The sequence below is a fragment of the Thermobia domestica genome, chromosome 9 (assembly GCF_964235325.1).
Source record: "Thermobia domestica chromosome 9, izTheDome1.hap1.1, whole genome shotgun sequence".
Taxonomy (NCBI): Eukaryota; Metazoa; Arthropoda; class Insecta; order Zygentoma; family Lepismatidae; genus Thermobia; species Thermobia domestica.
In genome coordinates this window covers 177,834,791-177,857,920 of record NC_137462.1, presented here as the reverse complement: position 1 = coordinate 177,857,920, position 23,130 = coordinate 177,834,791, and the positions used below count along the sequence as shown (strand labels likewise).

The 23,130-nt window shown below is 36.4% G+C and overlaps 1 protein-coding gene across 3 annotated transcripts in view; it reads left to right on the top strand.

Moving 5' to 3' along the window:
* Positions 1-23,130, top strand: part of LOC145660461 (uncharacterized) — a 91,522-nt gene that overhangs the window by 36,357 nt on the left and 32,035 nt on the right. For 2 of the 3 annotated variants that reach the window (XM_081725509.1, XM_081725510.1), the window contains exons 4-5: positions 4,657-4,889; positions 18,471-18,621. In XM_081725509.1, the coding sequence (XP_081581635.1) occupies positions 4,657-4,889; positions 18,471-18,621 (384 nt within the window). Of the gene's footprint in view, positions 1-4,656; positions 4,890-7,134; positions 9,109-18,470; positions 18,622-23,130 lie in introns of those variants that run through there. The other variant, XR_014126810.1, reaches the window with a different exon arrangement.

Here is a 23,130-nt window from a genome sequence, read left to right as displayed (position 1 = left end):
TATGTTCTATAAATAATGAATCAGTGGCCTGCAGCAGTATATCAAGAAAATGTTTTGCAACTTGTGCATAGGTTTTCGGCATAAAGTAGGATTCTCCACTGCAGCAAAATATTAACAGCATGGTAAAGAATAAGATATATACACAGGGTGTCTCAAAATTCCCCTGACATTGGGTAACTGTTATTATCAGTTACAACAAAATGTAAGAGGGGAAACCGTTTCCAAATATGACGTTTTCAATCTAAAGTAAAGGATTTTTTTTTTTTTTTTAAATCGGACGAGCCGTTTGGGCTGTACAATCTTTATGCGCCCAATGTTAAATGAAAAGGCAACGTTGCCATTTACCTGGATCCACAACATAAATAAATGAAGTTATTATTTAAACTTGGGATAGCCATCGACACATTAGCGTAAATGACAGTAACTTGAGTCACTTACGTTGTGGGTCCAGGTAAATGGCAAGGTTGCATTTTCATTTAACATTGGGCGCATAAAGAGTATACAGCCCAAACGGCTCGTCCGATTAAAAAAAAAAAAATCCTTAACTTTAGATTGAAAACATTATATTTGGAGATGTTTTTTCCTCTTACAATTTGTTGTAACTCTGATAATAACAGAGTTACCCTATGTCAGGGGACTTTTGAGACACCCTGTATACACTGGCGTTTTCTCGGTGTTACCGCGTTTACCGGCGGTAAACAAATAATTGGAGCAAAATCAATTTTCAGTTTTGACTCACCCCAAGTACAAAATAAAAATAAAATAAAAATGTCTCGTGGCTCTTCACTGTGCTTCAGTACGAGATTGAAACACCAACACTATCTAGCGGATTCAAAAAAGGTTGAGTTTACCGGAGGAAGGAACCATCTACTTGTCAACATACATTTGACTAAGTAACACCCAGCCGCAAGAGCTGCACCTGGGATCGGCGGTGAGGTTAACTGCTAAAATTTGAAAAACTAAGGCTTCTGGTATAATCCTTGTGGAAGGAGAAGTGGTTTCAGTGATTGTCGTGGCATCTCATGAAAACATTTTTACTCACCAGCAGACGACGAGAAAGCTGTTCCTTCCTCCACACAAAGTAAATAATAATTATATAAGTATTTAACACATTTTATTGTATTAATTAAAATTTGTTTTCTGTTATATCTATTTTGAAATCTGCAAAATACAAAATTAAAATGAAAAAAAAAGTAAGAAAACTAGCAACCAAATTGTCTTTTATACGACAACTCACTCGTGTTTTGTTTCTATAGTACTCTGGGTTCCTTCTTGGACAGTGGCTTCCTCCAAAATACTCGTAGAACAGGTGGGGGTGGAAGAGTCAAGGTGCGAAACGAAGAAAAAACAATAAATGACAGTAGAGTACCATTTGCGATTGTAAGGTTCAGTGTTATAAAAGCGCGATGAAGTACTGATTTTTTTTCTTAGTTTGGTTTGCTTTCACTGTGTGGAAACAATAATCTTGAATTTAAGTAGGCCTGTTTGTCGTGAAGAAAAGTGTGGAATGTTGATCTTCGAAGTGCATTATAGATTGTGATTGTGATCCATGACAGCCTTGGTAGAACTTTCCTTCTCCTCTTTAAAAAAAAATCAAGACTTACTGTCGATCCGTACAAGGAAGGGAAAAACTAAACTCCTTAGCTTTGATTTCCATCGAAAAAGCAAATACTGTGTGAAATGAGACAAAATGTACGCTTCGAATTTTATGATGTTGTTATTCCGAACTTAACAATAGGAGACTTGCGTTCATTCCTGACATGAGGTCATGTGGTTCGGATCCCACATAAGCTATAGGTCCACGTCTCATATAGCCTCGCTGCTGAAAGGGACACTAAACTCAAAATAAAATCAAACGACCTTTATGAAAAAGACCAGGAGATTGGAGTTGGTGTTCAAATAATTACAAGTGATTACAGCAAATAATTACAAGAGGAAACAGACATCATAATTTAGGTAAGTTGTTAACTATTTTATTGCGTCTACCAGCCAATAAACAGTATTCCATTTTATTTGTTTATTCTTGTATTCAATGTCGAACGATTATGCACCTAGGTTAAAGGAGACGGTGAAGTTGGTGATAAACTATCTAAATGATGGAATGAAGAAAGTGGGAGAAAACGGGAAAAACTTTGAGAAAGCCCCACACACAGTGCTGTCCAGCACAAAGCCCACTTGACGGGCAGGATCGAACCAGGAACCCCAAAACCAGAGGAGAGCGTTCTACCACTGAGCTACCGTGGCTCTTTATTTGTGACCGGGCCTAACATAAAGTAAGTTATAATTAGCATATACATTGTGAATATAATTCTTGTGTAAGTATACAGTTAAGATCCTCAGAAATATGGACTATAGCGAGAAATGATGTACCGTTAAGATATTATCCTATACAACCGCGGTAAACATTTAAAAAAAATTCAGGATACGCCATTGCCTGTACACATATAAACGCAACACAAGGTAAAGGTGTATTCTTTATTCAAGAATTTGCGTAAAAATACCAACTTTAACGAATTAACAATATGATTTTTTTTTAAATTTCGAAATGTGTCAAAATAATTTCGCACAGACATTGTTTACAATTAATCTGTTGTTTTTTCTTTGAACTTTTATTTCCATCATCACTATTTTATGCATACATATATCATATGTACATACATATGTGTATATCATACCAATATTCTAAAAAATAAAAACAAAGGAAGCTAAAAAAACTAATTTATTTTAACGATAACTGTAGCTCCTAAAAATTACACTGAATTGAGTAATTAGAATGCTGTGCTATTTTTCTATTTTTTCCTTGCCCTTAGAAAATGGTTAAAGTTGATGATGATAGTAAAGAGATCGGTTTAGACTCAATTAATACCAATTGCTGGAGGCACTTGAAAACTAGAATATTTGCATAAAATTACACTTTTTGTAAGCTGTGGTGAGAAGATGGGTATTCATGACTTATTTCATGTGCTTCATGGAGTCATTTGAGACCGTAATTATTCGAGAAAAATGTATCAGAGACCTTGGGCCCGATTAAATATTGAGCTGCCTGATCACAACGCAATATTCGCGATTAGTTTGCGACAAACAGCATTAAAGATCTTTTGCGATGCGACTGACATCAGTATATTTAATTTCACACAAAGTAAAATCGTAGGCCCAGATAGAAAACACAAATACTTTGTTATTTAACTGTAGAAAGAGCCTTGAAAAGCATTGAAATGTAGTGTAGATCTAAAAATGAATAATTTCTTGGTCTCTGAGTGTAAATACTTATGTACAATCTTTTCTTTCTTGCTTTATGAATTTGTGTTATAAGTATTCTCAGCATTGCGTTTCCTGAGAATAGTTGCATATAACAATCACTAATTTAATGTTATTTATTTTACCACGTATGAAAATTTTGCGTTGCGAAGACATGATGTATACTCAACCCCTTTATTTGTAAACAGTTGACTTAACTCCAAGTAACAAACAGGGTTTAGTGTAGCAGTAAGGGAGATACTTTTAATGCAAGCCCTTTCTTCTGAAAGGAATATTTAGGAATATTTATCCACATTCATAGTACTGTAGTGTTTCGTATCCTTAGCAATGAATATATTAAAAAAAAAAATCACCCTTTTAAGCGATCACTCGATGACCCCAACCACCGGTAGTCATTTAATAAAGTTTCACTATGTATATAGAAATCATTGTAATGCTTTCTTCTAATTTCTGTTATTATGCAGTTTCTCGTACCAATGAAAACAGCATCTGATCTTGTCGTTGAACTTTCCAGTCATATATCTTTTAATTTTATCTTACCTTATGTCTTCTATTACCCATTTGTCAATACTGTATTTCAATTTGTTTTACACGAACTTACTCTGATTTTGCACCTTAACACGACCCAAAAAAACCCGGTTCACAGCTCATTATCAAAGAATGACAGGGAAAATAGAGCAGAATCTATTGGAGGGTCAATTTGGATTCGGAAGAAAAAGATAATTTTCCTGCAAATGAAAGTATACTGCATAGTGTTTATTAAGACTTGGTTATTCATATTTCCTGCAATTGTTGTTTTGTTGGGTGCCAATGATTTGAGCAATATTTATTTATTTTCTGTAAATAACATTACCGTTAATTTAGAAGCGAATATCAATTGTACAAAGAGCACAGAAAGAATTGTTGGCAATAGACCACTTAGTTTTTGTCCTACTTTTCTTTTTCTTTGTTTCTTTCGTTTAACGGTAATGTAAAGTCTTTTGTTTTGTTAATGTTTTTATGCAAGCGTATTAATTTTGAAGAAAACATAAATACTTTGTTATTTAACTGTAGAAAGAGCCTTGAAAAGCATTGAAATGTAGTGTAGATCTAAAAATGAATAATTTCTTGGTCTCTGAGTGTAAATACTTATGTACAATCTTTTCTTTCTTGCTTTATGAATTTGTGTTATAAAATATTCTCAGCATTGCGTTTCCTGAGAATAGTTGCATATAACAATCACTAATTTAATGTTAATTATTTTACCACGTAATTCGAAAAGTATTAGTACACATGAAAATTTTAGGATTGATTAGAAATCCAGAGCTTCCTCTTTTACTTTCAGTATTCATGAATATTAGTGAAATTCGAATATTCGTTGTCGAATTTTCAATTGAAAAGCAATATATAATATTTCAGAGCCTCCGATGACTCGAGATAAACTACGAAGTCATATGGAATCTGATCATCGATATAGATGTCCATTGTGCTCTGACACATTTTCGTGGAAAAGGAATTTGGAGACTCATCTTGTAAAACAGCATGGTCAGCGAGTGATTTGTCAGTTTTGTGGAGCTAATTTAAGCAGTGCCAAAGCTCTCCGATTCCATCATTTGCGGCGACACGTAGCTGAGAAGCAGTATTTATGTAGGGTAATTATATTAGTACTTTTAAATCAGAACGAAAATGGTGACTCTAATAGTAAACGCAAAAGTGATGTAAAATTATGTTTGTTGTAATACTGGCATAGATTGCACGTAAAGACTACAATTCTACTCCTGCTAGCACTTCTATTTTTAAGTTTCACACCCTGATTTCTCATTCTCCTTTAGATAATGGCTAAAAATAAATGGCAGGTCGTAAAAGCTTCAAATAGCTGGGTGGAAGTAAAGTACCACACTTTCTAGATAGGTACGTGTAGTAGGTCATGTAGGCATTATCACGATCCGGTCAGATTTACTCCCAACGTACTCATTTTAATGAAATTGGGTTGACTCCTGAGCCGCATTCGAACAAGAAGAAAATTCCCTCTCCCACCAGGAATCGAACTCGAGTCGCTTTTGGAGGTAGACGCCTTATCATGTAGTACAGCAATTAGCATTATATGATACAAATACGATTCTCCTGATTTGATTCTTCAAGTTGTATAACACATTATTATATCAGATTGTAGAAATAAAAATATGTATATGACGCTCCGTTCGAGTTTCCTCTTATATTTGGAGTTGCAAGAAGATATAGATTCCCTGTAACAAAAATTTGTTTCCGAATCGACATTTCCATTGTAATTGACATTCTATGATGTCTAGAAATTATGGTATAATGTAAACGACACTGTACTTGCATTGGACAGTTAATACAGTTGAACTCAGCTGTGGCAACATCGGTTTTTAGCGACACCTTATCTATTTGCATCAAATATTCAGTGGGACGAACTAATTTCTCATAATCCAAGTGATTTTATACCATGCTTAGTATGACATTCATAAATGCATCAAACTCGTATATAACATCTGAAATTCGTGTCTGTAACTCGGCTTGATCGAGTGATCAAATACTTAACCATTCCCAACCTTCGATGCCTAATACTGATTTTATACTTCTCAGTTACAGCAACAGTCGATTATAACAATAGGTCCTTTTGTTGTTGTTATAACCGAGATCAGTTGTATAAAAACTAATAAAAATTATAACTACTACATGTTCTATTCGTGATACTAGTGTGTCTTCCCAACACAAGCTCTTCACTTCAAGAATGCCATGCGACTTAATTTATGCATTTCTTACAGCATGAACAACCCAAAGGGAAAATTCGAAGGAAACTAGTCTGATCACATTTGTCCCTTCATACAAATAACTTTCGTTTGTTTGAATAAATTTTACTGCGCACTGCAGCTGTGTTAAATCTGCGTGACACATATATGCGACTGCACTCGAATTTCTTTATGAATATACGTAGTATTTAAGTGAAAATGTGTCTTCATTCGAAACTTCGTTCTCTCACTAAAGTATGACATAATGCAGACCATTTATCTTGACATTCTTGAAACTTATAAACTAATAGGAAAAAAAAAAAGAAAAAAAACTGAAATTTTGTACAGTGGAAATATCCATAGGAAGAAAATTGTTTGACGTACTCTGCAATTTTACCAATTAAGCAGTGTTGCCAACTCAGTTTCTTTAAATTACAAATGCCACTACATCAGATTATTACATAGGCCTACATCAATTCTACAAATTAACTGGTTAACGCCCAAGAGGAAAGTCCTTGAGATTTTTAAACAAAACTTTCAGTGCACTATTAAAATACTGTATTTTTTTTTCTGAATGCATACATTTATTTAGGGTTATCTATTTCACCGTTTTTGAGATACGTGTATGTGTACACACCGGGCAGAAATGTGTACATTTCTTACCATAATCTTATTACTTAAGTGTTGTTTTACAATATGTGGAAATTTACAAAATACTAACTTTCCAGCAAAAACCACTTCACATTTTCTACATTTCCAGACACTTCTAACTTGTACATTGTTTGAGGTTGTAACAATGACTTGATGAACTGAAGAGTGCTCAAACTTTGAAACCAAAGTAAACCGGTATTCAAGCATGATCTTCAGCCAAGCGTAAATATATTCTTATTTGCGAATATGTTCAAACACTCGAATAACCATCATCCTCTATTTGCTTCCAGTTTGGTATTCATGTTGCTCCTTTTCACTTTTTTTTTTTCTGGGCAACCCTTTATATCCATAGAATATAATTCTTTATCCCACAGACACTATTTCTAATTCGTCAAAAATTTCTTGAAGCAGCAGGTATGGACGATGTGGCAAGGTTTAATTAATTCTTGCTATTGCAAACTGTGTAAATTAATTGATAATATTTTGGTTTCAGTTACGTGTCTCCAGTGACGACGCCAGCTTTAGTTTCTTGAGGGAGAAGGAAGCAGAGGGGCAGAAATATTTTTGGGAGGCAACTTTTTTATATATCGAAAGTAATAGTTTTAAATTACTTCAAATATATTACATCATTTTTAGGGGAAGAAGACGATGTTACTGGGGGCACACCCTCCATCCCCCTCTAACGTCGCATCTTTGTGTACTACTTGTCTATTGTTTCAATTAGACATTCTAGTAAAAAGGAGCGCGAATAAGAAAATGTGTCCTCGGTAGCGACCAGTGTACCTGAAAAGGTATATTAACATTCTTCACAAGTGCAAACACAACAGAAACGAGTCATTTAGAAATACATTCAGTTTCTCAATGCTGCTTTCCCAATGCATGTCATATATTAAACAAGCAAATTTCCATAATATGGGGTTTTAGAGCTAATTATATAAAACAGGTTGAACGGACAAACTATGCTTGGCTGATGTAAGAAATTAACACATTATTTTGAAATTGTACGAAGAATACAGTTCAATTTAATACCCGAATTATGAACTCTTGTATGCAAAATTGTCTATGGGGCATACCATAAACAAAAACCTACGTGTACCTTTTAAGGTACACTGGACGCTAAGGGGTTAAAGGCAAATTCAAAATATCAAATTTATAAAGTTACGAACTAAGAACAGTACATAATCACAAACATCCGAATTTTGGAGCCCTCGAAACCAATAACTACACAAGTGAGACGAATGGGGAATCCACATTCAAAGCATCTTAGTATCGAATATTGTGATCATGATATGATTTGTTTCAATAAAGGAAACTACGTTATTCATACGTAGTACATTCGAAGTTCGTACCAAGCTTGTACTGGTTCGCACGAAGTCCGTACCATTCTACTGCAAAGTATTTCAACTCCGAAACCATTCCTAACAATTCGTGATAGTGCGTGTTACCTCGCCAGTTTTGCGGATTCCTACGCAGCTTTGTGAGTTTTCTGTAAAACACATCACCGTTCTGTAAATAAATTTGTAGATAGTCAAATATTATTGGAAATAAACAGCAAAAGGGAATCCGAGAGAGTTTCAGTTCGATCCTTGAAGAACTCTAAGTGCTTTTCATTAGTGTTAAGAGACCAACGACTTTGCTCCACTCTATTATTTTGCCGATCCGCCCCTGTGTGAACTCTTGGGATTTTTTCTCCACTCACATTTCCACAGGTCCGGCACGACATACAAAACTTTCTGGTGTCAGGTGTGGGGTGGCCTCAAAGCACATAGTGGTTCACATAGAACATCGAATTATAACTCTCCATCTTTCAGTGCCTTCAAGTGAAGTGTAGTGACTAACAGTTGACAGTGAAGTGCGTAACTGTGGCAAGTGCTCTCGACAAACGCTGAGTATAACTACAACAGAGGCAGTAGTGTACGCAAGGAAAGGAGAAAAGGAAATTTTTTTTAGCATCTTATACCCCGGATGAAACCTCTACTGGAACCATTGTGCGAAGAGGAGGAAACTATTCATATTGACGACGAGGTTCTCATAGACTTCCACCCAGACAATCCCTGTCTCCACGATCCAGACGCAGGATTTGGACTTGAGACCTACTGCGAGGACGAGGAAATACTTTTCTGCAACACCTCCGAATACGCCACTGGTGGTAGCAGCCGAGCCAGGAGTCTAGCCATTTGGTCTTTTGGATATACGATCGTCCCACAACATTTGACCGACACATCGCCGATTTCACGCACAGAGGCTGAGTTTGGTCACCACGCACCAACAACCAAGGTTTTCCAGTTCCGGTTCCCGAATTGGCCGCAGGAGGTTCTGGATATCGCACCACGTCTCCGAGGTCACCATTTTGACGAAAACCTCTATTCTCTGTTTTAACCAGTGAAAGGAGTGTTCTGTGTGAAGTTCCAGTAAGGATCAGCAGTTCCGAGAGCTAGTGGTTCCAACATCCCAGTGCTACAGCAACGTAAGTGTTAAGTTTCCTATTCAAAATTTTCTTGCACGAAACCTTAGTAATTACGTTCGTTTCCAAATAACCTTTTAAAAATTTGTGTGTTTATTTTGCAACAAAAATTTTTTTAGTTACCTAATTTGCTATAATAGGTGCAATACATTAAATTTACAAATATCTTGTAAACCATGGCAGCTGACGGCGAACTTAATGATTATTGTACAGTAAATGAAGCTATAAAGTTAATCACTGAACCCTTTAGTGGCGATAAAAAGAAATTAAAAGAATTTATTGATAACGTAGATACAGCATTTGAGTTAGTAGACCAGCACAGCATGATAATTGCTTAAGTTTGTAAAAGCAGAAATAACTGGTGAGGCAAAGGTCAAGTTACTGGTCCGTAATATCGCGGAAAGCTGGGACCAAGTTACGGCTATTCTAGAAGAAAATTACGCTGTCCGTCGGACGTTAGATTTTTATGCATGCGCTTTGTTCAATGCCCGGCAAGGTAAAACAGAGACAACAGCTTCCTGGGGTTCGCGGGTCGACTCCCTTCAATCGGATTTGAAGGAAGCTGCAAACAGAGTGTTAGACGATGAAGAAATTGCTGGAGCAATCTCACTAATTGAGCACTTATCAAAGGCCAGTTTCATACAAGGGTTAGCTAATGATAGGATACAAACTATTGTCAGAAGTAGAGACGATCAGAGAACTTTGAGTAAAGCTGTAGAGATTGCCTTGGAGGAAGAGAGTCATATACTCTCGCAAAAAGAGAAATTGAGTAAATCAGATAAATCCACCTCATCCAGCTAAACAATAAAAGCGGATAAATCAAAACTTGTTTGTTTCAACTGCGGAAAACAGGTCCACAGGGCCCCAAAATGTTAGTTGCGTAAGGGGCGCGAGCCTAAAACGGCTCAGGTAAAGGTGGTACAAGCCACCACTAATGACGGCAGCAAGAGTAGATTTAGGCGTAAATTTCAGAAACAGGGGTCCCTGGATTTCAACCATTCAGTCGAAGTTAAGTGTGCACACTGTAAAGGTAATAGCGGCCACTGTTCTGGTATCTCGAGTGTTAGCGCATCCAGACATACAGGTGCCGCACAAGGTTGTCCCACCTGTGGAACTTGTCCGTCGCGTAATTGCTCCAAGGAGATTACAGACCAAGGTCAAGCGAGCAGGATTGTTGCCAGGCAGAGAAACTCTCAATAGAGAAGGCAATGCGGCAACCCATTGACCCTCTCGGTTGCAATAATGAATTGGGCCACCTTAGCTGTTTGAAAATAAGAATTGCGAACTTGACCAAACATTAAATTTTCTTCCTGATTCTGGGTCACAACTCAGCTTAATCAAGAAAAGTGAATTGAACCCTCAGTTACTCCATTCAGTGAATCCCAATACGAAAACACGAATACAAGGAATTGAGAAGACAACTTCCATTAACCTTAGAATTAGATGGGAATAAATTTAAACTTGACTTTCATGTAATCTCAAATGAGGTTACCTTACCTTCACCCTATAGTGGGATCATTGGCGTAGATTTTTTAACCTTGCACAATTGCACTCTGAATTTCAAGCGTAACGATCAATTAATATTAACCCTTGAAATACCAGAAAGATGTGAACAAATAGTTGAACTTCCCACCTATAATCACGGAATTTGTATAGTGAACAAACAAGAGCTAGCTGATAATGTAATCCTTGGTGAAGCTATTACGGTTGCTAAAAATAACAAATTCATAGCATGTATTTTGAATACTAATGAGGTACCTGTAAATTTAACTGTTCAACCTTTAGTTTTAGAACCACTTCCAGAAAACGTAGAAAGTAAACAAATCAAGGTCATTACTCAAGATGAGAGTAACTCTACTCCGCTCCGCCTCACTTCTCAGAAAGAAAGAACACAAAAACTTTTAGAGCTATTAAGACTAGAACACTTAAGTTCCGAGGAAAAACAGTCTCCTTGATATTTGTTTTAATTTTCATGATATATTTTTCCTGCCAGGTGATAGATTAACTTGTACTAAAACAACGGAACATATTATACAGTTACTCCCAGAGCATGCCCACACTGTGGTAACCCAAAAGAATTGTAGAATCCCCGAAATACATAAGGAAGAAATAACTCAAATACATCAAATGCTAAACGATGGCATAATACGCCCAAGTAGGAGTCCCTGGAATTTTCCAGTTTTAATGGTACCTAAAAAACCTGATGCCACTGGCAAACCCCGTTGGAGGCTGGTAGCAGATTTGCGAAAATTAAATCAGAATCACTGGGAATTTAATCGAATGATATTCGGACTTAAAGGTGCACCAAGTACCTTTCAAAGGTTAATGAATACAGTCCTAGCAGGTCTTGTAGGTATAAAATGTCTAGTGTACCTGGACGATGTACTTTTATATAGTTCCACTTTAGAGAACCATAATCAGAGGTGAATTGAGGTTTTTGAACGATTTAGGGAACATAACATCCAGCTGCAGCCAACCAAATGCGAGTTCTTAAGAAAAGAAGTCGTATACTTAGGTCACATTATTTCAGCCGATGGGATTCGCCCCGACCCTAGGTTAGTGAAAAAGATAACGGACTACCCGATCCCAAAAACAATCAAACAATGAAAAGTTATGTATCTTTGTGCGGATACTATAGGAAATTTATTCCCAACTTTAGTAAAATTGCACGACCTTTGCATTTGCTGCTCAAGAAGGACGCAAAATTTGAATGGACAGAGAAACAACAGCAAGCTTTTGAGGAACTAAAAACTAAATTAACATCTTATCCAGTGTTACGCCATCCGGACTTTACAAAACCCTTCCAAATTAGTAGTGACACATCAGGGACTGCGATAGGAGCTATCCTAAGTCAGAGTGATACAGAAGATGGTAAAGATGATAGGCCGATAGCGTATATTTCTCGCGCGCTGAATAACGCGGAACAAAATTACAGTACATCAGAGAAAGAATTGCTAGCCGTAGTATGGGCTTGTCAAAAATTTCGACCTTACATTCTAGGGAGAAAGACTATAATATATACTGATCATAGACCCTTAGTATGGATTTTAAATGTTAAGGATCCCAGTTCTAGATTGATGCGTTGGCGCATTAAATTGGAGGAGTTTGATTACGAAATTAGGTACCGGCCAGGCAAAAAGAATTGCCATGCCGATGCCCTCAGTAGAATTCTCACAATTGAAAATAAGCCATTAAATCAGGATGTAAAAGATCACATCTTAAAAGAATTTCATGATTCTACCCTAGCAGGACACCCTGGTATAAAGAGAACAATAGATAAATAAAGATGCCGTCTACAGCAATTTGATACAGCAAACTTTTACAGAGATACGATAAACATTGTAAAGTTTCCACCACAATTTAAAATTGTGTAATTGCGAGAATTTGTAATTACAATTACCAAGTCTGTTGCTGTAATGTTATGAAGATAAAAGAAAGTAACAATTATTTTAACAACTTCCCACAAACACGTCAGTTTAAGCAGTATAGCAATCTCTACGCATGTTTATCACATCTCCGGAACAGCCTGAAATATCAAATTGCCACAAACGATATTATGTATGATATTTATATGTATTGAAATCCATTTACGTAATTGGATTTGATATCTAAGCAACTTTTTAAAGTAAAGACTTCCTGGATTTGATATAGAAACAACTTTCTAAAATAAATACTTTCGAAAAAGTCAAGTTTTCAATCCCTTTTAATTTCACTCATATTTATTTGAAATATATTTTATCATGATCATAGTTTTCGACACTAACGTACTTTGCATGTGCATTGCCTTGCCCGTCTCATTTGCTTTATCACTGTGGTAGAGGCCTCCAAAATTTGGATGTTTCTGATGCTGTTGCGTTCTTGATTTGTAGAAATGAATATTAAAAGTATCGTAAGTTATCGTTTAACATGTAGAATTGAAATACGTAATAATATAACATAATACAGCTTTATGTTGAATTGACGACATTGGTCATGTGGTGTTTTGTAGAGTATATTTCCCCTGCCAATATTAGCATCGTACGAATTTTCAGTTTTTTTTATCTATTTAAGTTACAAGAACGTCTCGAGATAAATAGTCCACTCTGTATATTGGGTGTTCTAAAAATGGCGCCCACGGACCACAGAGCATTATTCTACAAGTAAAAATAAAGCTATATATATATATATATATATATATATATATATATATATATATATATATATATATATACAGATGGTGATCAGAAAAATGGAAACACCTGTAGTTGGCAACACGTCAGATGTATGGGTTGGCAGTGGTGTCGTGGCGCCCGCAGCGCCGGACCGCTGGTGGTGGTGTGTTGGGTCGGTCTCCATACTATGTCAGGCGCAGTGGAACAGCAGTGTGCAGTGGCTGCAGCAGACGGAGGTAGTGTAAAATGGGAGACCTCTCAGATTTTCAAAGAGGGCAAATTGTTGGTGCGCGGTTATGTGGAGTGAGTGTGACGGCAGTGGCTACTGTGTTAGGTGTGTCGCGTGGGACAGTGTCGAAGGTGATGACGGCCTACACAACACATGGGAAAACATCGGGGAAGCGGAACAGTGGGCGGAAGAAAATCATGAGTGACAGGTCACGCCGGGTATTAAAGCGCATTGTCACTCAGAACCGTCGTGCCACTGCGGAGCAAGTGACGGAGGAACTCAATCAGCACCTCCCCCACCCTGTTTCGACAATTACAGTCCGCTGCGAATTACACGATATGAACTTACGGGGTCGTGTTGCACGGCCCAAACCGCTCATCAGGGACCATAATGATTTCGCACGTCGCAAATGGTGCCGCGACCATGCAACTTGGACCGTTGAGGACTGGAAACGTGTGATATGGTCGGATGAGTCATCCTTCACCCTATTCCCAACCACGGGCCGTGTGTATGTGTGGAGAACGCCCAAAGAAGCTTATGATCTGCAGCGTCTCTTCCCAACTTTGAAACATGGCGGCGGCTCGGTGATGCTATGGGTTGCAATATCATGGTTTTCATTGTGCCCTGTGGTCATACTTAGCGGACGAATCACTGCCAACGATTATGTCGCAATTTTAGACCACTTGCATCCTATGGTCCGGATGTTGTTCCCGGACAATGACGTCATCTTCCAGGATGATAATGCACTCATTCACACAGCTGGCGTTGTTGCAGCGTGGTTTGAGGAACATCGGGATAAAGTTCAACGCCTCCTCTGGCCCGCCCAATCCCCAGATCTCAACATAATTGAACATCTGTGGTCCGTCTTGGAAACACGACTCTAGCGACGATTTCCACCTCCATCCTCTCTCACAGAACTGGCCGATGCCCTGCACGAGGAATGGTGTAAAATTCCACTTGCTACCATTCACGACCTCTACGACTTCATCCCACGTCGCATCAAGGCTGTTCTGAAAGCAAAAGGTTGCCCGACACCATATTAATCTGGTAAGTTGCAATTTCGTTCAGGTGTTTCCTTTTTTTCTGATCATCTGTATATATATATATATATATATATATATATATATATATATATTTGTATACCTTTTGAGTCTTCGTGTGGAGACACAAATTGCACAAATTGCACTATGTGTCAACTTCGCAAATAAAGAACCATAGATTAGATTTATCAATCTATCAAATAGTTATATTGATTCTTACCAGATTGCAGCTAAAGTCGATATTGATTGACACTAGCATCAGTTATTAGTGTAGCAATCGATGTAATTGCTTGTTGTATTCGTAGAGTAATGCTAATGGCTCCAAGTTAATCTGTGACCTTGCCACGTTGTGAAATTTTTATTATTCCCCATAGCGGCTGAAGGAGGGCATACCATCATATAACATTTTCGCTTTATTTTGGCCTGTAGAATATTGCTGTGTGGTCCTTGGGCGCCATTTTTAGAACACCCGATACACAAGAGCTGATCAATAAAGAATGGTCATAAATGAATAAAACACAATTACCTGTATTAATCATCTAAATGTGAATGGTCATTTTCAAAATAGTTCCCATTACATTTAATGCACTTGTCCCAACGTTTTTTCCAGTCATCATAGACATGCTGGAAGGCATTTTTGGACAGATCCCTCAAAATTGCCTCCGCAGATTTCACCACGGCCCCTGAAGATGCGAAACGCCGTCTCCGGAGGTGTTTGTTCAAATTGGAAAAAGAAATCACAAGGGGCTATATGGAGGGTGGAGTACACATGAATCTGCAAGATAGTCAATAACAACATTGGAAATATAGAGTCTGGCGTTATCATGGTGTAGTATCCATCCTGTTTCTTTCAAATATGGTTGTTTCCGATGAATGTGACCTTGGAGGGTTTGCAGTACACCAGTTGTATGTGGTGGGACGACATGTTAGTACACCATGCCTCGAATATCGAAGAATGATATGACCATAACTTTGTTAGCAGAAGCAACCATTCTTGCTTTCTTGTGTGTTGGTGATGAAGGAGATTTCCACACAGAACTATGCTGCTTGGACTCAGGGTCACAATGATGAAGCCAATTTTCATCGGCAGTGATGATTTTCGACAGAAACATGGGATCGTTTTGCAGCGGGATTTCCACTCCGAACGAACCTCCACACGCACACTCTTTTGATCGGGAATGATCAATCGTGAAACCCATCGCGCAAACACACGTGACATATGCAGTTTGTCTGTGAGCAGCGTATGAGCGGAATCAAATGAAATATCCATTCTTTGCGCTAGTTATCTTACCGTGATTCGATGATATTCTCTCACTATCATAACAGCGGTATTGATGTTCACTTCTGTCAGAGCAGTTACTGGAGCGTCGGGTTCACCTTCCTTTGAAGTTGATTGTCTCCCATCTTTAAACATTTTGAACCATCTTCGCGCTGTGCTATAGGGAAGAACAAGACTGCCCATACGCCTTCTGTAACATCGCATATGCTTCAGCTGCTGTTTTTTTCAAGCGAAAACAGAATTTCAGTGCACTGTACTGTTCTTCGCGTGTTACTTCCATATTGCCTTATGCGAAACTGAAAGTACGTGTGCTTGAACGGCTGCCAAGGTCACATTCCTGACGTCATGGCCTTCAAACTTGGTCGATCCATTCATCACTTGTCCCACTACATATATGTATTTCGTTTTCTGTGCTTCGCTGTATATAGATAGATAGATAGTTGATATATGAGATTATTTTTAATTTTAAGGTTTTAATTTGGAAGTATTTGCGAGAGGTATAATAATGAAATTTTATAAATTAATTCTAAAAGGATTTTAATAAGTTTTTAATTTTGAATATAAATTTATGTGTTTGATAGTGGATATTTTTATGCACGTGGAAAGCTTAGTATAAATAGATTTTCTTTTCTTTTTTTTTTTTTTCTTTTTTTTTTTTACACATACCTGATTGATTTTGATGATGATGAATATTTAGTTTTACGCTTTTGATCGCTATTTTAGCTTTGATTTTGATATGGTTTTGATTGGTGGCGAAGTTTTACTTTGGAGACGGAAGTACTGATGAGTAGTATTTTTTTATTAGTCCTGCAACGATTGTGCGGAAGACCCTCTGTTTCGGCGGCGTTAAACTTATGATGAATATTGTTTTAAATTGCTGTTAAATAAATGAAGAATACAGAACTTAGGTTATATTTATGATGATAATGGGCATAGATTTTTACGTTGTTTATTTTTTGAGATTTATTGTTGTGAACTCCGCTAAAACTGCTAGAGTTACTTGAACTTTAAAATTATTTAATATTTTATATTAGGATCTTTGTTGAAGGTTGATAATTTAAAAGCTCGTGGGCGTGATGTAAAACTACGCGCAGTAAATCATAGTATTTTGAGTTTGGGTTTTAGAAGTTTTAGAATAAATTTTGGAATTTAGAAAGAAAGAAGTATGGTTGTGCCAAGTTTTTGTAATGAGTTTAATGATGTAAGTAAAGCTGTTATAAGCGCATAAGACGAATTTACAGATACGATTGTATAACAGAGTTTAGATTGTGATTTAATTTTTAACACAGTTATTTACAAGTGAACTTAGTTTTGTATTTTTTATGTTTTATAACTAAAATGAGAATTAGATTTAATTCGTAGTAAAATTTAAGATTGGTACTACCACAATATATATAACCACAGCGAACGGCAAGCAGATTTGGTAACCTAATTAATAAACTGTTGACTTGATGTTTAGTAGGATCATGTGAACTGGATTTGAAATCCTGACATGAGCAAATTTTTAATTCTTTCTATATTACCCTTGCTTAATAAAAGAATGTATATTATTTAATAATATAATATAGGTATGCAAAGATTGAAATGGCGAACTTTGAAATAACCACATGATGTTGCTAATTCATCTATATAACGAGTATTAAAGTCCTCAAATATATGCACAAAACCAGTCTATCAGTCTACACAAAACCAATCTACTAATCTACACAAATTAGGTCTGTTTATAGTAGTAAAAAATGTTAAACAAATAGATATACTAAAACTCTATATAATTTAGACAGTACGTAGTAACATGATTTGCTTTTTGTATTTGTTCATGGCATTATACGTCATATCTCATTGGTCTCATGATCAATAAGCATTTAATACGTGTTGTTCCGAATTCAATTCTTGATTAAAATGAAAAAGAAAGAAAAAAAAACTTTGTATTCAGAATAACGAATTAGCGGAATAACCTTGTAATTACAATCTATTGATTTAAGCCAAAACTTCTTAATTCAGATTTACTTTTTTTTAAAGAAGAAGCCTTAGAATTCATGTTATAAAATTCTGTTTCGTGCTGCGATTAAGTTTTGCTTACAAACAATATTACATTTTTAATAGCATAAATAGATATGTATTACTTTGGTTAACATCTTGGATTCCCAATGTAATCAAAATTTATAACAACGTATAAATTATTTATCTTCATGAAAGCTATATTTACCTCATCGTTATGAATTTCTAAAATAAAATGAAGGATAAAATTGTACAAACCATGTTTGTATTTCTAGAGAACTAAAGTCGTTCCTATAATTCGGATAAATTAATCGATTATCCGAAATATGGGAACTACTTCAGTCTTCTAGAAATACAAACAAGGCAAGTACAAGTTTATTTTATTACGTGTATTCTATACAATCTAGTAGTAATTATGTGTAGGATATTTTAAAATGGCGGGCAAATATCATCTATTGCACTCCTCTTGTAGACACTCATATTAATAGCCTACATTTATATGTAAGATTATCGTTTTTTGACAATAGAGTGCATATTTAATAGTGCTAGAAAACACAAGAAAGTGCTTAAATACTATTGTATGTATTGCTGATCTTGATTTCTAATATTGTGAACAGAGTTATCACTTTTAATATATTAATGTAGATCTACATTTTTTCTGTTTGTAGTTGTGTGGCAAAACCTTTCCGACAGCAGGCAATCTTCGACAGCATGAGCTAACACACGTGGAAAAAAATAAAAGAAGGTTCGAGTGCAATATTTGTCATCGTCGCTTCAATGATCGGCGTTGTCTGAGGATGCATCTTATGAGACATACTGGTAGGTTCTGTACAAATATTTGGTTTGTTTAAAATCATATTACTAAAGCTTGAGACAATTTTAAACATTACATTGACATATCTACTTCACTGAAGTTTTTATATATATATATATATATATATATATATATATATATATATATATATTATTTGAATTAATAGCATTGCAATACCCGTCAGTTGCGTTGAAGTTCAGTCCTTTCTTAGTGTTATTTTCTTTTTCATTTTTTATTTTCATTACTAACGTACATTATAATGCAAGGTACGCACAATTTCTATTGAATTCATTTGGTGTCTAGAATGTGGTTACTTTTTAAAGTTGGAAACAGGATAAAATAGACAATTTATAAGAAGAAATAGACACTGCTAAAGACAATAACGAGCATCACGCAAACCGTACATTTATAAATGAATGAGTTTGCGTTTATAATAAAGATTAAGTATATTCCCTGGATGTTTTTGCAGCCCTTAATTTAAATGCTTTGAGAGTTTTACATTAGCTTGGGGTCTCGGGTTCGATCCCATTCTCCGCGAAGTGAACTTTGTGGTGGACAAACACCGTGTGTGTGTGGGTTTTCTCGGGGTTCTCCCGTTTCCTCCCACTTTCTTCATTCCACTATTTCATTCATTACTCATCATCACCGTCTCCTTTAGCCTAACCAGCATTACCGTAGGACGTAAAACTCAAAGATTTCATTTCAGTTTCAGTTTTACATTAGCGTAACGTAAAATTTACATTTATGAATGAATGAAATGTGGATAGCCACCGATACCCTTGAAGATGTCAACTGATAGACTCCATTAACGAACTCGAACTGATTGACTCTCGTCGACATGTTTTACGATAGGAAGTAGACAGACCGAAGCATACATCTGTCTAAGCGTCCGTGTAAACCCGTCCTATTGTTCAAAATAAGAAAAGAAGAAAAAAACTCATTTTTCCTTCTAATTATCAGCGGTCCATATTTTATGTTCTCGGCACTAACTTTGTCGCACTACCGCGTTGGCGGCAGTGATCAGATATTTTGAAATCGCAACCCAACCGTAAATGTTGAGATTATGTAGGTTTCGTTGGACTGCGATCGTAGAGCCAAATCTTGATTAAATTTTCCAGTCAGTTGTTTTCATTAGCTCATTGTGACATATTAGCTTCAATTTCGGCGATCCGTCTCACCTAGGACTCACTCCACCACTTTTCTTTTGATGATGTTTGAGGACACGGTGGCTCACTAGTAGAGCGTGGGGTTCCTGGTTCGATCCCCAGCCAAGTAAGATTGTGGTAGACAACATCGTGTCTGTGGGCTTTCTCCGGTACTTCCGTTTCCTCCAACGATCTCATTCCATCATCTTAATCATCCGTCTCTCTTCTTAGCCTAAAGGGCATAATCGCGCGACGTTAAACTGAAAGAGTCCATTTCATTTAATTTCTTCTGATGTTTGCCACGAGTACTATATGCCATTTTCATCCTGAATACTGTTGTTTTCGACACGCCTAATGTGCTGAAAATCTTAATACTTTTGCTCCAGCAAACTGCACACCCATAGTATCTTTAAAAGTCGGTGAAGTCGTACGTTTTGCACCACTTACCTATTGTACATACGAATCCAACACAAGACATTGTTACTAATTCAAGAAACTACGTGTTACAGTACATAGGTGTTTTTATTATGTTGATATCTATCTGTATATCTAGATAGGAAGAGAGAAAGAAAGAAAGTATAACTATATACACGCTAAAAGAGGTAGAAAACAAGCAGTTCAGCTTAAGTTTCATCAGACAAGGAGGTAAGAATAGAAATTTGAAGAAATTTACGGCAGAAGAAAATAGTAATGGTACTATGGTTCGATAAGAGTGGAGAACAGTGAAGGGATAGTTAATGAAGAGAAAAATATAAACTAGGTATGCATTAATTGCAAATTTGGAACACCTTTATTGATTAATCGTAGATTTTTTTTAGTGCATCAATTGTTTTTGTGAACGAACACGACATGCAAATAGTTGAATTTGGGATATCAGCGAAAAGCATAATGGCTTTGAAAACTTGTGTTCGCAGAACAAAAAGGGCTTCGCCCTATTTCTAATGCTAGAAATTCTATTTTTCATTGTTTACAATGAGAAAATTCGCGCGCCAAATACTTCTCCAATGTTAAGGCTATGAGCACCCCCTTTTTCGGTGTTTATTCTTCAATGGTATGTCCGATTGAGACATGCGCGCTCTCGAATCACCATGTCAAATTTAGTTAAGAACGGTTCAGGCTTCTCGGAGGAGTATCCGAATAAACGAACAACTAAGTCGAGTAAAGAGGAGCTTCGTTCCAATTAATAAAATAAAAATATGAAAAATAAATTATAGAGAATAATGAAAATAATAGGAGACAATATAGAATGAAAAATATATATAAAGAGATGGCTTACTTTAAAAACACGTAGAAAAACGAGTAGATAAAATGGTGATGTTAGTGGCTTGCCATTTCTTTCTGGGACTATGGATGAAAGATTTTTGAGAATGTTTACGCGGAAGTGTGACCAGACATGTAGTTTTAAAGAGCTGTGTGTTTCGAGACAGCTAAATAGGGAATTTGAGGATTGCAGGAGTATCGGTGATTGTTGATATTATTCGAAATAAGGGATTAAGAGTTTTGCCAAGGCTGAACAGTGGGTGCATTTAAGGATACAAATGATGTTAGAGGAAGCGGAACTACCAGAATGGTGGAAAGTGTATATGTCACTCTGTTTTCGTACACATGTCTTTTTTTTTTCTTTCCCTATATTTTCCTACATACTTTTCCAGTCTAATGGGACACACGTGCAATCCCTTTTATCTTCCGCTACCAAACCTCCAAGCATTTGACCTGACTACAGTACGAAATGGTGCCATCTATCTGGACATTTCACGGCTCGTATTTATTTGATTTTATTTCGTTTCTACCCACATCTTACCATTGCTATCTGGTAAAGCGATTAGCGAAAGTGCTCACTATATACTTTCGTACTTAGTGATTTCACTGTTTTGTAGTACTTAATTTATATATACCACACTAGTGGAAAGTTAAACTAAAGAACCCCGTAAGAAATTCAGGGATTTGACCGAAAATTGGATCCCAAATGTTACCTGTGGGACATTTCGGAAATGTTATACAGGGAGTGTAAAAGCTGTGTAGTGCTTACCTTACTGACACGTGTAACTTCCCTAGTGCGACACGGGATCACTAGAGCAGTCTGTTGTTGGACTGTCTACTTCCAGTCATGTACACCACCGATGGACCACTGACATGTCAGAATCTACATGAAGAGCAATTCTGTGATACAACTGCCCGACCTCTCGCAGCCTCAATAAATGGCCTCGAATTCGCTTAATTACACAATAGGCGTCGTCCTGGCATAGCAGACGTAGACTGTGATCTATATACTGTATAACGGATTCGCATACAGAACTAAATTCGTTCGTGTCCGATAACCTTCAAACTATTAGCAGCATGCTACAATCGTCCTATCCTGTATAGTGGTCGATGTGAAAGATCAGGATGTCTCTGAGGATGTATATGGTGCCAATTTTGCTCGAACCAAGTGATAAATATGGGGTGTTCTTAAATGGCTTTTCCGCCAATGTGGTGGTATATATGAAGTGTTTATATATTTGCTCTAAGTATTGTAATTTTGTTTATTCTGTGTAAAGCTCTAGTTAGAGTTGCCAATTTTCCCGTATTTGGTACAATTATGTCTATTTTATGTAACAAAATGTTTTAGATTTAAGTTCATTATTATTATTCATTCATTCATAATAGGAAGGTCGTACAAAATGTTTTAGATTTAAGTTTATTATTATTATTCATTTATTCATAATAGAAAGGTCGTAACAAAGTATCCCGTATTTTTACAAGTGGCAACCCTACACAGATCTGTGCGTTACGTTCATGTAATAAAACTTAATGGGGACTATTCAGAGTCGTATTGAAGCGAAATTAAAATTTCTGTATTGAGAAACACGTTAGCGATGTTATCCTGACTTATGTCGAAAGAGATCAGTTATGACTTTTCTGCATGGTTGTCCAAACTCATTAGGAGATAGGAGAAAAGAAGAGGTAAGAGAGAATTTTAAACAAAAATAACGTTAGAAATTAATATATCGGTGGAAATCAAGCAAAGTACTAGTCTTAACCCCTTGCACTGAAATGACGAGTCTAGCTCGTCATGGCCTCACGGTGCCAAATCGCACAATGACGAGCTACACTCGTCATAAAATTTAAACTATTGTAGCATCACGTAAGGTTCCTATATTGATGTTTTGAAAGTTATATAATTTCCATTGAAAAAATTACAAAGAAAAATAAATTGTAGATAGGAGCAGGAAATTCAGAAAATAAATCGTAGTGGAAGGGGTCAAATGATAAAATACGAATATGTAGTCTGATAAGAAACTGTTTATTTATTACTGGAAATTTGATCTAAACTGCAATCTTAACTACTTTGTGTTCGAAATCATGTAATTATCAAGAAATTTCCCCGCA